The 14,632-nt window shown below is 45.6% G+C and overlaps 1 protein-coding gene across 1 annotated transcript in view; it reads right to left on the bottom strand.

The window, feature by feature from the left end:
• ANGPTL4 (angiopoietin like 4) overlaps positions 1–14,632 on the bottom strand; it is a 208,101-nt gene that overhangs the window by 49,114 nt on the left and 144,355 nt on the right. Inside the window, exons 4-5 of the mRNA XM_063914899.1 lie at positions 6,643–6,756; positions 3,612–3,707 (exon numbers count right to left, since the gene is read on the bottom strand). Of these exons, the coding sequence (XP_063770969.1) occupies positions 3,612–3,707; positions 6,643–6,756 (210 nt within the window). The remainder of the gene's footprint in view (positions 1–3,611; positions 3,708–6,642; positions 6,757–14,632) is intronic.

The raw sequence follows: 14,632 nt of genomic DNA, 5'->3' as shown, positions 1-14,632 counted from the left end.
CATGCATTGGGCCCATGCTTCCCGTTTTGCCGGACATACAGGCATTCAGAAAACCCTTGAATTTATTTCTAGGTCCTACTGGTGGCCAACTCTGAAGAAGGACGACATGGAGTTTATTGCTTCTTGCCCGAAGTGTGCCCAACACAAAGTCTCCCGCCAGTCGCCTGCAGGGCAACTGGTTCCATTATCTGTTCCCCGTCGACCGTGGACCCATTTGTCGATGGACTTTGTTACAGACCTGCCTATGTGCAACAAGTTTAATACCATCTGGGTGGTAGTTGACCGGTTCACCAAGATGGCACATTTCATACCCCTCACCGGTCTTCCGTCAGCTTCCAAGTTGGCTCAAGTGTTTATCCAAGAGATCTTCCGACTTCACGGTCTTCCTGAAGAGATCATCTCCGATCGTGGAGTACAATTCGAAGCCAAATTTTGGCGAAGTTTGTGTCAAGCCCTCCAAGTCAAGTTAAAGTTTTCTACAGCTTACCATCCTCAGACCAATGGTCAGACCGAGAGGGTGAATCAGGACTCGGAGGCCTTCCTCCGCATTTGTGTGTCTTCCTCCCAAGATGACTGGGTTCAACTCCTTCCTTGGGCCGAGTTTAGCCACAACAATCAATACCATTCCTCATCTTCTTCAATACCATTCTTCATCAACTATGGATTCCACCCTAAAGTTCCAGAATTCCAACCGCTTGCAACAACTTCTGTTCCAGCAGTGGATGTCACCTTGCGTCAGTTTTCAAATATCTGGAAGAATGTCCGCGCGGCCCTGCTTAAAGCCTCATTCAGGTACAAGAAGTTTGCCGATAAGAAGCGTAGAGCGGTTCCTGCTCTCAAGGTGGGTGATCGTGTATGGTTGTCCACGAAGAATTTGAGGTTGAGAGTTCCCAGCATGAAATTTGCACCTCGTTTCATCGGTCCTTTTAAAATTGAACAAGTCATCAATCCCGTTGCTTACAGACTCCAGTTACCTCCCTTCTTGAAAATATCCAGGACATTCCATGTTTCCCTGTTGAAACCGCTGATCCTGAATCGGTTTCATTCTGCACTTCCTCCAGCTCCTAAAGTTCAGACTCAACGGGGAGTCGAGTATGAGGTGGCCAAGATTCTGGACTCACGTTTCCGCTACGGTCAGTTGCAGTATCTTATTGACTGGAAGGGCTATGGTCCTGAAGAACGCTCTTGGACCAATGCCTCAGATGTCCATGCTCCTGTCTTGGTCCGGAATTTCCACTCGAAGTTTCCTCTAAAGCCTAAAAAGTGTCCTGGGGCCACTCCTAAAGGGGGGGGGGGTGCTGTCACGATCCGGGTATCTGGACGCCATTACTTGCCTTTCAGATGTCTCCTGAGGCTGGCTCAGCGTTCCAAGGCTGGATCTCATCTGTGTCCACATTCTGCATATCCCTCCTGTCACGCTGAGAAGCTGTCACAGCGGCGCTATGTTTGAATCCTGCATGGCGTCTCCTGTCCTCTGCGGCCGGCGCCGCCATTACTGTTATGTTTCCACATGGTTTCCAAACCAGCTTTCCCTCCAAGTTCTAACATGGGCGCAGCCATGTTGGATCCAATCACATGTCTCAGTTCCACCAATCCACTGCCTCTGGAAATCTGCATAATTGCCCAGCCAATGCCTGCATTTCTGCAGGTATAAGTATCCTGTGCCTGGGCCAGGAAGTCGTCAGTGCTTTGTTTGTCATACCTTGTTCCAGTCTCTCTCTCCTGTGGTTGTTTTCCAGGTTCCAGCTCCTGTCTCCAGCATCCACTAAGAGACCCGCACCTGCCTACCATCCTGCGGTGCAGCCTGACTCTGCAGTCCTCCGTGGTTGTTCTAGCTTCCAGCTATTAACTCATCTGCTTCCAGCAGCCTGCTTCCAGCAGATTCCAGTATCCTTAAAGTGCCGGTGTTGTTCCAGCGGATTCCTACTTACCAGCAGTATCCACTACCACCGGTAACAATCCTTCAACTCCTCTGTTTCCACGCTCCCTAGCATCTTACAGTATTCACTCCGTGTTTCATCACCTGGCTGGTTCCATCCAGCATTCACTCAGTGACTTTATCACCTGGCTGATCCCCTTCAGTATCCACTCCGTGTCTTACCACCTGGCTGGTTCTATCCAGCAAATACAACAGCTTACTCAAGTTACCAGCTTCATTTATTCCATCTACTGGCATGTTCCTTGGTTATCTGCACTACTACAGCCAGGCCTGGTAAGGTTTTTCCATCAAGGACTTTAACAGCTGTTCTTAACCTACCAGTGCTCTGTTACACCTTCCATGGTCAAAGTGTTCCAGGAATTATATTAATTGCCGTTGTCATCATTTGCTGTCTGTTACACGGAGTTTGTCAATAAACTTTTAATTTACTTTTACCTGGTTGTCATGGTCACACCTTCGGGTTTCCTTTAACACTTACATGTCCAGGGGTCTGATTAAACCTCCCCGGTTTAAGTTCCTCTCAGCCCCTACAACTGAGGCTTCCTCCTGTCAGCTAAAACCCTCAGTTGTGACAGGGGCAAACAAACACCCTCCAACAAAGCATTAAAGAGATTCAAAAGATAAGGGAAAAAGTAAGCACGATACTGTTTATAGACTTCAACAGGTATACCGTCACTACCCGGTCTTTTTTATTAGGGAAGGAGGCAATAGCTGCCTCAACCTCCTCTGTAGTGATACTAGCATCTAAAAAATCTATAGATTGTGGTGACAATTGGGGTAGGCCAATACAGGAAAGGTACTGTTGCAGTTGACTTGAGGTATAAGTGATTTTAGAGGCATACACCGATGAGTAAAAGGACTGGAAAACCTGGGCTATCTCAGGAGTGGAATAGACAGTTTCGCCTTGGTGGTCACAAATCTGTTGAATGGAGCCTCCAGTTCTCTCCTCCCGTGCCAGAAAAGCTAAGTAACTACCCCCCGTGCCATTGGTTCTATTCTTAACAAGAGCACTATATATGTTTCTATGTTCCTCCCATATCTGCATGGGGTTCCTCATACAGTCCAAATATAATCTGAATAAATAAACCCTAGCTCCAGTGCAGCTCCATTGGATCACTGCGCCCTAGAGTATCAGAATATTTTTCCTGACACCCCTTGGCCAAATGTTTATTATTGAGAAATTCAGAAAAAATTATTAAATTAAGTAAATTCTGTTATATGTCATCCTTGGGTTCAGCTATGCAGTTGTCCCCATATTGTATCATTGGAAGCCACAAGTACTAATTTTGCCTGTTACACTAACCATAAATAATTTGAATTAGTCCTGGACCACCAATCTGAGGCACCCCTGTAAGCATCCTTAGGCACCCCAGGGTGCCACAGCACACAGTTTGAGAACCACTGCCCTAGTGTTTGTGTGGTAGAGTATTCATCTGTAAATTCCACTGGGGGAAGTATTAGCTAGAATTAGACATTTTCTGCAGAGCTCTGCAAAGAATGTATGCAATAAAATAAAATAAAATAAAAATAATAATAATATACATGTGCATTGGGAACAGACTGTGCATTACAGATATTATATTACATAATTTTGTTGCATACTTTACAACACATTTCCTATTGTTCTTAATATATAGAAGTACATAAAGTGGACATTCAGTATTATACTAACCATTTAAATTACCAAATCCATTTTCGTAAGCTTCCCAGAGTTGGTCAAAATCCACAGAACCATCTTTGCGTCTTTGTACTACAGTCCATCCACCTTCTAAGAGGAAATAAAAGAATAAAATGTAGCAATGAAGGGGGTCATTCCGAGTTGATCGCTAGCAGAATTTGTTCGCAGCGATCAGGCTAAAAATCGGCAAGTGCGGCGCAATGCGCACGCGCGACGTACAGGCACAACGAACAATGTAGTTTTGCACAGGGTCTAGCGATGCATTTCAGTCGCACTGCTTGCCGCAGAGTGATTGACATGAAGTGGGCGTTTCTGGGTGGCAACTGACCGTTTTCAGGGAGTGTGCGGAAAAACGCAGGCGTGGCTGGGTGAACGCTGGGCAGGTTTGTGACGTCAAATCCGGAACTGAATAGTCTGAAGTGATTGCAAGAACTGAGCAGGTTTTGAGCTACTCTGAAACTACACAAAAATTGTTTGTAGCCGCTCTGCGATACAACTGTTCACACTTCTGCTAAGTTAAAATACACTCCCAGTGGGCGGAGGCACAGCGTTTGCACGGCTGCTAAAACTAGCTAGCTAGCGAGCGATCAACTCTGAATGACCCCTGAAGTCTGTACAATCTATAGGTGATTCTTGAAATGTGCATTTATAATAGAGATTGATCAACTTCAATGCTATGTAAAAAAACTTGACAAATTTATAATATAACATTGTTATAACATAAGTTCTTTGGTGTATTATTTTAGTTAGTATTTCTATAGCCTATATATGTTACTCAAGTAATGATATCCATTCAGTAACACAATATAAAATGTGGCCTCGCATTATATGTACATTCAAATTTTGGAGGTTATTCAGGTTGGATTGCAGATTCTGCTAAATTTAATTTGCGGTCACAGCAACTGTGGACAACCTCATGCCTCCGCAGCCCGTTTGCTAAGGCAGACGGCCCGCCACCAATTTTTCCATCGGAGTGACTGCATATGAGGTCACCCAGCCGCCCTGAAAATGCCACAGTTCCGCCTCCCTTTTCCCCGTGCCGTCCCGCAATGGTCCGTCACGACCCCTGCCCACGCTTCTATCGGTCAATCAGGTAGAAGCATTCGCAGCCAATGCGATGCGATCACATTGACTGGGCCGCGCACACGCAGGACAGGACCTGTGCATGCTCAGTTGTGCCACCAATGGGGAAATTGCGAGAGGGCATGGATGCTGTTTGCAAAATTCAGGTCCCCACTACCACATCATCTACCAATATCAATTAGCAGTGATAATAGCATGAAGTACCTGTTGTCAACCATTTTCTTCATTGCAAGCCTTTAAATGGTATGCAGTTAAAATACCGCCCGTCGGGATCCCGGCTGTCTCAATACTGATGGCGGGATCACGACAGGGGTACTATACCGCTGCCAGAATACATGCGAAGTAAGTGATTCCTCCTTTGTGGGTGTCCACGACACCCATTCGCTCACCACCAAGCCCGCAGCATGGCGATCGCAGCAAGCCCACAAGGGGCTTCATTGTGCTCGACTCCCTGCCGGAGACATAATGACCAGACTTTAATACCAAGGGGGTAATTCAATTAGCCTTGGTAAATGACCACGGCTAATTAATTCCTGGGGGTAATTCAATTGATGCAGCTAGCCGGTATTATCAGGGATTTTGTTTCACCTGCTAGAGGGCAGGAGAAACAAAATCCCCAAGAAGCACCTTTTTTGGGGCAGCGAATGTGAAAACAAATGGATCCAAGAACTTTTCCCAATCCTGTGTGTTTTCGCACAAGAACTGGTAAACTTTTCAGGTAATAAAGGGCATTAATTGAATTTTCCGCAAAAAATATTGTGCAAAAAATCACGAACAAGCTATGTTTTTGTGCAGAAAGACTTACTACAGCCAATTGAATTCCCCCAAGTGTATTATAATGAATATAAAGTTTGATATGAATATAGGAAACTTAATCTTCAGTAGATAGCATGTTCTAATAACATAACATGTTTATATAAGCAATATGTGATCAGGTTATTTTGTTATGGTTTAAAGTATACAGTATATAAAACCTTTTTTGTAGTAACCTTGTTGTTGATGAATACTAAAAAAAAATATTTTAAAAATATTTTAACAATTTTATTCTCTATTGTAAATAGCGGTATATAGATTGCCTTGGCGTAAACAGTAGACCTGCATTTGGACCTTGTGAAAGACCTTAGTCGGGGGAGAAACGCATTTGTCGCTGGATGGAGGGGCCCCGTGGCTTAGCAATGACGAGGCCTGGCATCTAACATCGTCAGAACCAGTACAGAGCCCAGTACTCCTACTGCTCTGAGCGCTTAAGAACTGCCTGCTGACAGTTTTTACATGAGCAGGTAATTGTTATCGGACTTGCCATTTGTGGACATCCACCTGTGTGTAGAAGATTGTTATATGATGTTCATAGGTTTTTAAGGTGTTTTATACTACATTAAATAGTATTTCACTATGCACTCCATTTTATTTTGGGTTCACACTGCTGAGCAAAAAGGAGAGTACCACAGGATATTGGACACGTTCCTCTACCTAAGAACGGTGAACCCTTTGTTAATCATATAGGGTGGCTCTGGTTAAGTAAAATCCTTGTATCACAGTCTATTTTGGTGAAAGGGTGAGGGAACCTTCTTGGATTTATCCTGACCGTGGCTGCCTACTCTTGCGCACGTGAGCACTTCACACCTATTTAGTACATATCTATTGTAAATATGCTTGAAGCATATTGAATTATATTTGGAACATTAATGATTATACAAATAAATTATAATGTACTAGTGTTTTACTACCACTCTTAAAAGTGAATATCAATTTTATATATTGTATGGGTTGCATTTTAGGTTTGCACCCACATAAATCAAAAAGAACATGTTCTAATTTTCCTATTATAATATGCTGCTGCTGGGGGCATGAAGAGCAACGAAAGGAAGAAAAGCAGCATATGAGAGCAATACCATGTAAATCTAGGACTGAAAATTACATAAATACAATATACAAGACTCACCAGCTGTCATTTCACAAAAAACTTCAAAAGGCTGTGCATTGGCTGGCTTTATTCTGTAAATGCCACTATTTTTTTCACCATTCAAAAAGACTCTCTGACAATCAGATGGCAAGTCTGGAAAGAAGAGAAATAACATTTTTAGGGTGCATCACCTTCACAAAACAGTGAAACATTAAATAATATTCTAAACATTTAAAAGTCATTATATATTTGTGAATAGTTGGGGAAAGAAATATAAAACTTCAGATTTTAGCACAATGAAGCAAGATTTTAGCACAATTTAGTACCAGTCACTAAGCATGCAGATGGTGAAGACTTCCGGTTCTGGTTTAATGGAGTGAACACCTCCATTACAGAGCTTCTCTGCACACCCAGACTAATTCCCGTTTTCACGGCTCCCCGAGCCTCCAGTGCCGCACAGTTTACCTTCTCCTGCCAGTAGAGCTGTGTATATAGAAGTTTCTAAATACTCCGAACCCAGCTAAGCCACAAACGCAGCGCCATTAGGAATGCCAGACTAATACAAATATGGGCATGGATAGTGAAATGGCATCAGCGTCTCCAGCTACCATGAAGGCTGTAGCCATCCAGAAGGACATTGATTTCCCACAGGTACGCAGTTGAAGCTATATAAACACCATGAGGCTCTTGCTAATAAAGCTGTCACAGATATTAAGGCACATCTGCACCATCTCTCTCTGCGGGTGGCAGACACTGAGCATAACTTAGGTACTACCTTTCAGGATGTTGCTGAATTGAAGCACACTGTAAAATCCCTGCAAAAGGACAATTATCAGTTGTGGAACAAGATAAACGATTTGGAAAATCATTCAAGAGGAACAATATCAGGCTGGTGGTATATCCAGGAACCATTAAAGGCCCAGCCCTGGCACACTGTTCGTAGTACATTGCCTTTTCTGTTAGGCATTGAAGCGGAAAGCTGTGACTTAGTTATAGGACAGGTGAACATTGTGAGCCCTACCCTCTCAACTTCTACCTCCCACCCACGAGTCACAATGTTTAGATGTGTAAATACCTACATAAGGTTGCTTTCTGCACTGTTTTTCACACTAACTGCTCTTGTGAGGGAAGATTTCTCAGTTGGATTAACCAGGGCTTGGAAGGCTTTTCAACTAATTTGTTCCCATTTACCAACTATAATCATATACCCAGCAAATCTGCAAATATTTGACAGATACTCTTATAAATATTTTCTCAACCCAGATGACGCCAAGGACTTCCTGCAGAATTATCCAAGCTTCAGGGTCAGGCTTCTAATTTTTTCTAAGATAAATAGTAAACTCTTTTAGTTACAGGATCCTTAATGATGGGACAAATTCTGTTTAAAGCTCCCATATCCATGCACCTTCTTCATCTGTATCCATGGCGCCAATAATAATGCTGATGCCTTGTCCGTTAGATGCTTACTTGTACTAATATGTCATTATTCACCCACGGTTGACATTACTGTACATTTTCTGTATCGCACATCTATGTTTACTCTTTTTGATACTTCCCGACAACCCCCGCCCCCCCACACACACATTTTTCTAAATGGCTTGGAAGTCCCTGTTTCCCAAATTTTCAAGAATCCCTTATATGGGGATATGTTTCTTTGTTGTTGATTTTTTACATTTATTTTACTCTCTTTGTATCTATTTTTTGTGTTTTAGTTTTATCTCGTATATATTTGTACCCTCACATGCCTCTATATCAGAGATATTCAACCTTTTACAACTCGCGGCACACTGAACAAGATATAAATATTGCCAAGGCACACTCAAATATAATGGTGGTACAGTTGTGTGTCCTGGGATGTCATGTCGCAGCTTCACCATAAGTAATGCTTGAGCCACATCTGAGAAAACCAGAAGAGCCCAACACTGCCTAGGCCCAAAATGAGAACTGGCTCTGCAACCACTAAACCCACCAGTATTGATCATTCCAGGGCCTCAGTAGCGGCAAAACACTGAGGGGCCTGGCTCTGCTTCTATGGCAGCACACCTGGAGACTGCTCAGGGCACACTAGTGTGCCACGGCACAGTGGTTGAAAAACACTGCTCTATATAGTGCTTCCCTTCTTCCCCCATCTCTTGTCATGTTTTTTTCCTCTTGTGTATCCTCTCCTTTCCTATAACATTGTTGTGGGTCCTTTTCATGGTGTTTTGCTTGTTTGCTTCACTATCTCTGAGATATGTTTGATCTCAAAATTGAAAAAATGGAATGTAGGCAGATAAGCTTACTTGCAAAACAAAGGAAAAACAGGATTTTGGTACAGTGAGGATATAGGAGGTTGCAATCGGGAGCTGGCACTTTAAATTTTAGAAGTGTGACTAACTCTTCCCATTCTATGTCCCCCTTCCAAACTAGTATAAGAAAACTGTGCCCGAGGAGAGCTGGAAGAAAACATACTTCAAAAGGAGGAGGAGGTTAAACAAGTACACAAAAAGAAGAAAAAAATACACAAGAAACTACAGGAAAACAGTGAACTAGAACAAGTAAAACCAAACACAGTCATACCTTGTGATGACAACCAACCATGGCAGGAAAAACAGTGCCGGGTGGGCCTCGATTGTCCCCTGTGGAATCGGAGAAAGGGATTTATCGGTTAGTACCAAAATCCTGTTTTCTCGTTCATCCACTAGGGGACACTGGAGTGCATTTACAGTGAGTACGTCGCAGAGCTCCCATCACGGACGGGAGAGCGCTGAGAACCCTGCAAAACAGCACGGCAGAGGCCACAAAAGTATCAAACCAGTAGAACCGGACAAAAGTGTGCCGGCCCGACCAAGTGGCCACGTGACACAAGTTGGTCATGGAAACCTCGCGGGCAGCCACCCACAAGGGATCAACTGAAAAAGTAGAGTGCGCAGAAATGGAAACAGGAGGTTCCCGAGATGCCGCCACATAGGCTTGCCTGATGGTCAGACGGATCCAGCGGGCCAGAGTCGGTTTCAAAACTGGCCACCCAGGAAGAGCAGCATACAGGACAAACAAGGAATCAGACTTACGGATAGAAGAAGTCCTGTCTACGTAGATTTTTAGCACAATGACAATGTCCAAATATCTTGTATCCGGCGAATCCACTGAGAGAGCCGATACAAGTGGCTGTTTGATGTGGAAAGCCAGAAACACCTTAGGAAGAAAAATAAGAATTTACTTACCGATAATTCTATTTCTCATAGTCCGTAGTGGATGCTGGGGACTCCCAAAGGACCATGGGGAATAGCGGCTCCGCAGGAGACTGGGCACAAAAGTAAAAAGCTTTAGGACTACCTGGTGTGCAGTGCACTGGCTCCTCCCCCTATGACCCTCCTCCAAGCCTCAGTTAGGATACTGTGCCCGGACGAGCGTACACAATAAGGAAGGATTTTGAATCCCGGGTAAGACTCATACCAGCCACACCAATCACACCGTACAACTTGTGATCTGAACCCAGTTAACAGCATGATAACAGAAGGAGCCTCTGAAAAGATGGCTCACAACAACAATAACCCGATTTTGTAACAATAACTATGTACAAGTAATGCAGACAAACCGCACTTGGGATGGGCACCCAGCATCCACTACGGACTATGAGAAATAGAATTATCGGTAAGTAAATTCTTATTTTCTCTAACGTCCTAGTGGATGCTGGGGACTCCGAAAGGACCATGGGGATTATACCAAAGCTCCCAAACGGGCGGGAGAGTGCGGATGACTCTGCAGCACCGAATGAGAGAACTCCAGGTCCTCCTCAGCCAGGGTATCAAATTTGTAGAATTTAGCAAACGTGTTTGCCCCTGACCAAGTAGCTGCTCGGCAAAGTTGTAAAGCCGAGACCCCTCGGGCAGCCGCCCAAGATGAGCCCACTTTCCGTGTGGAATGGGCTTTTACAGATTTTGGTTGTGGCAGGTCTGCCACAGAATGTGCAAGCTGAATTGTACTACAAATCCACGAGCAATCGTCTGCTTAGAAGCAGGAGCACCCAGCTTATTGGGTGCATACAGGAGAAACAGCGAATCAGATTTTCTGACTCCAGCCGTCCTGGAAACATACATTTTCAGGGCCCTGACTACGTCCAGCAACTTGGAATCCTCCAAGTCCCTAGTAGCCGCAGGCACCACAATAGGCTGGTTCAAGTGAAAAGCTGAAACCACCTTAGGGAGAAATTGAGGACGAGTCCTCAATTCTGCCCTGTCCGTATAAAAAATTAGGTAAGGGCTTTTATAGGATAAAGCCGCCAATTCTGAGACACGCCTGGCTGAAGCCAGGGCTAACAGCATTACCACAAGAGGCACAAAAGGAGGCTGTATATGCAGTACTCCCTTGACAACCGTCTGAACTTCAGGAACAGAAGCCAGTTCTTTTTGGAAGAATATTGACAGGGCCGAAATTTGAACCTTAATGGACCCTAATTTGAGGCCCATAGACAGTCCTGTTTGCAGGAAATGCAGGAAACGACCCAGTTGAAATTCCTCTGTAGGGGCCTTCCTGGCCTCGCACCACACAACATATTTACGCCAAATACGGTGATAATGTTGTACGGTTACATCCTTCCTGGCTTTGATCAGGGTAGGGATGACTTCATCCGGAATGCCTTTTTCCTTCAGGATCCGGCGTTCAACCGCCATGCCGTCAAACGCAGCCGCGGTAAGTCTTGGAACAGACATGGTCCCTGCTGGAGCAGGTCCTTTCTTAGAGGTAGAGGCCACGGGTCTTCCGTGAGCATCTCTTGAATTTCCGGGTACCAAGTCCTTCTTGGCCAATCCGGAGCCACGAGTATAGTCTTTACTCCTCTCCTTCTTATGATTCTCAGTACTTTTGGTATGAGAGGAAGAGGAGGGAACACATACACTGACTGGTACACCCACGGTGTTACCAGAGCGTCCACAGCTATTGCCTGAGGGTCCCTTGACCTGGCGCAACATCTGTCCAGTTTTTTGTTGAGGCGGGACGCCATCATGTCCACCTTTGGTTTTCCCCAACGGTTCACAATCATGTGGAAGACTTCTGGGTGAAGTCCCCACTCCCCCCGGTGAAGATCGTGTCTGCTGAGGAAGTCTGCTTCCCAGTTGTCCACTCCCGGAATGAACACTGCTGACAGTGCTATCACATGATTCTCCGCCCAGCGAAGAATCCTTGCCACTTCCATCATTGCCCTCCTGCTTCTTGTGCCGCCCTGTCTGTTTACGTGGGCGACTGCCGTGATGTTGTCAGACTGGATCAACACCGGCTGACCCTGAAGCAGAGGTCTTGCCTGACTTAGGGCATTGTAAATGGCCCTTAGTTCCAGGATATTTATGTGAAGTGACGTTTCTATGCTTGACCACAAGCCTTGGAAATTTCTTCCCTGTGTGACTGCTCTCCAGCCTCTCAGGCTGGCATCCGTGGTCACCAGGACCCAATCCTGAATGCCGAATCTGCGGCCCTCTAGGAGATGAGCACTCTGTAACCACCACAGGAGAGACACCCTTGTCCTTGGAGACAGGGTTATCCGCTGATGCATTTGAAGATGCAATCCGGACCATTTGTCCAGCAGATCCCACTGAAAAGTTCTTGCGTGGAATCTGCCGAATGGAATCGCTTTGTAAGAAGCCACCATCTTTCCCAGGACCCTTGTGCATTGGTGTACTGACACTTGGCCTGGTCTTAGGAGGTTCCTGACTAGGTCGGATAACTCCTTGGCTTTCTCCTCCGGGAGAAACACCTTTTCTGTACTGTGTCCAGAATCATCCCTAGGAACAGCAGACGTGTCGTCGGAATCAGCTGCGATTTTGGAATATTTAGAATCCACCCGTGCTGTCGTAGTACTACTTGAGATAGTGCTACTCCGACCTCTAACTGTTCTCTGGACCTTGCCCTTATCAGGAGATCGTCCAAGTAAGGGATAATTGACGCCTTTTCTTCGAAGAAGAATCATCATTTCGGCCATTACCTTGGTAAAGACCCGGGGTGCCGTGGACAATCCAAACGGCAGCGTCTGAAACTGATAGTGACAGTTCTGTACCACAAACCTGAGGTACCCTTGGAGAGAAGGGCAAATTGGGACATGGAGGTAAGCATCCTTGATGTCCAGAGACACCATATAGTCCCCTTCTTCCAGGTTCGCTATCACTGCTCTGAGTGACTCCATCTTGAACTTGAACCTTTTTATGTAAGTGTTCAAGGATTTCAGATTTAAAATGGGTCTCACCGAGCCGTCCGGCTTCGGTACCACAAACAGCGTGGAATAATACCCCTTTCCCTGTTGTAGGAGGGGTACCTTGATTATCACCTGCTGGGAATACAGCTTGTGAATGGCTTCCAATACCGCCTCCCTGTCGGGGGGAGACGTTGGTAAAGCAGACTTCAGGAACCGGCGAGGGGGAGACGTCTCGAATTCCAATTTGTACCCCTGAGATACTACCTGCAGGATCCAGGGGTCCACTTGCGAGTGAGCCCACTGCGCGCTGAAATTCTTGAGACGGGCCCCCACCGTGCCTGAGTCCGCTTGTAAGGCCCCAGCGTCATGCTGAGGACTTGGCAGAAGCGGGGGAGGGCTTCTGTTCGTGGGAAGAGGCTGTCTGCTGCAGTCTTTTTCCCCTTCCTCTGCCCCGGGGCAGATATGAGTGGCCTTTTGCCCGCTTGCCCTTATGGGGACGAAAGGACTGAGCCTGATAAGACGGTATCTTTTTCTGCTGCGAGGTGACTTGGGGTAAAAAGGTGGATTTTCCAGCCGTTGCCGTGGCCACCAGGTCCGATAAACCGACCCCAAATAACTCCTCCCCTTTATACGTCAATACTTCCATATGCCGTTTGGAATCCGCATCACCTGACCACTGTCGTGTCCATAATCCTCTTCTGGCAGAAATGGACATCGCACTTACTCTTGATGCCAGAGTGCAAATATCCCTCTGTGCATCTCGCATATATAGAAATGCATCCTTTAAATGCTCTATAGTCAATAATATATTGTCCCTGTCTAGGGTATCAATATTTTCAGTCAGGGAATCCGACCAAGCCACCCCAGCACTGCACATCCAGGCTGAGGCGATTGCTGGTCGCAGTATAATACCAGTATGTGTGTATATACTTTTAAGGATATTTTCCAGCTTTCTATCAGCTGGTTCCTTGAGGGCGGCCGTATCTGGGGACGGTAACGCCACTTGTTTTGATAAGCGTGTGAGCGCCTTATCTACGCTAGGGGGTGTTTCCCAACGCGCCCTAACCTCTGGCGGGAAAGGGTATAATGCCAATAACTTTTTAGAAATTAGCAGTTTTTTATCGGGGGAAACCCACGCTTCATCACACACCTCATTTAATTCATCTGATTCGGGAAAAACTACGGGTAGTTTTTTCACACCCCACATAATACCCTTTTTTGTGGTACTTGTAGTATCAGAAATGTTCAAAACCTCCTTCATTGCCGTGATCATGTAACGTGTGGCCCTACTGGAAAATACGTTTGTTTCCTCACCGTCGACACTGGAGTCAGTGTCCGTGTCTGGGTCTGTGTCGACCACCTGAGGTAACGGGCGCTTTAGAGCCCCTGACGGTGTTTGAGACGCCTGTATAGGTATTAACTGATTTGCCGGCTGTCTCATGTCGTCAACAGTCTTTTGTAAAGTGCTGACACTATCACGTAATTCTTTCCATAAGACCATCCAGTCAGGTGTCGAGTCCCTAGGGGGTGACATCACTAACACAGGCAATTGCTCCGCCTCCACATCATTTTCCTCCTCATACATGTCGACACAACGTACCGACACACAGCACACACACAGGGAATGCTCTGATAGAGGACAGGACCCCACTAGCCCTTTGGGGAGACAGAGGGAGAGTTTGCCAGCACACACCAGAGCGCTATATATATATATATATATATATACAGGGATAACCTTATATAAGTGTTTTTCCCTAATATAGCTGCTGTATATTTATATGCCAATTTAGTGCCCCCCCTCTCTTGTTTTACCCTGTTTCTGTAGTGCAGGACTGCAGGGGAGAGTCAGGGAGCCTTCCTCCAACG

This window comes from Pseudophryne corroboree, chromosome 1 (genome assembly GCF_028390025.1).
Source record: "Pseudophryne corroboree isolate aPseCor3 chromosome 1, aPseCor3.hap2, whole genome shotgun sequence".
Lineage (NCBI taxonomy): Eukaryota > Metazoa > Chordata > Amphibia > Anura > Myobatrachidae > Pseudophryne > Pseudophryne corroboree.
This window is presented reverse-complemented; position numbering and strand designations above follow the sequence as displayed.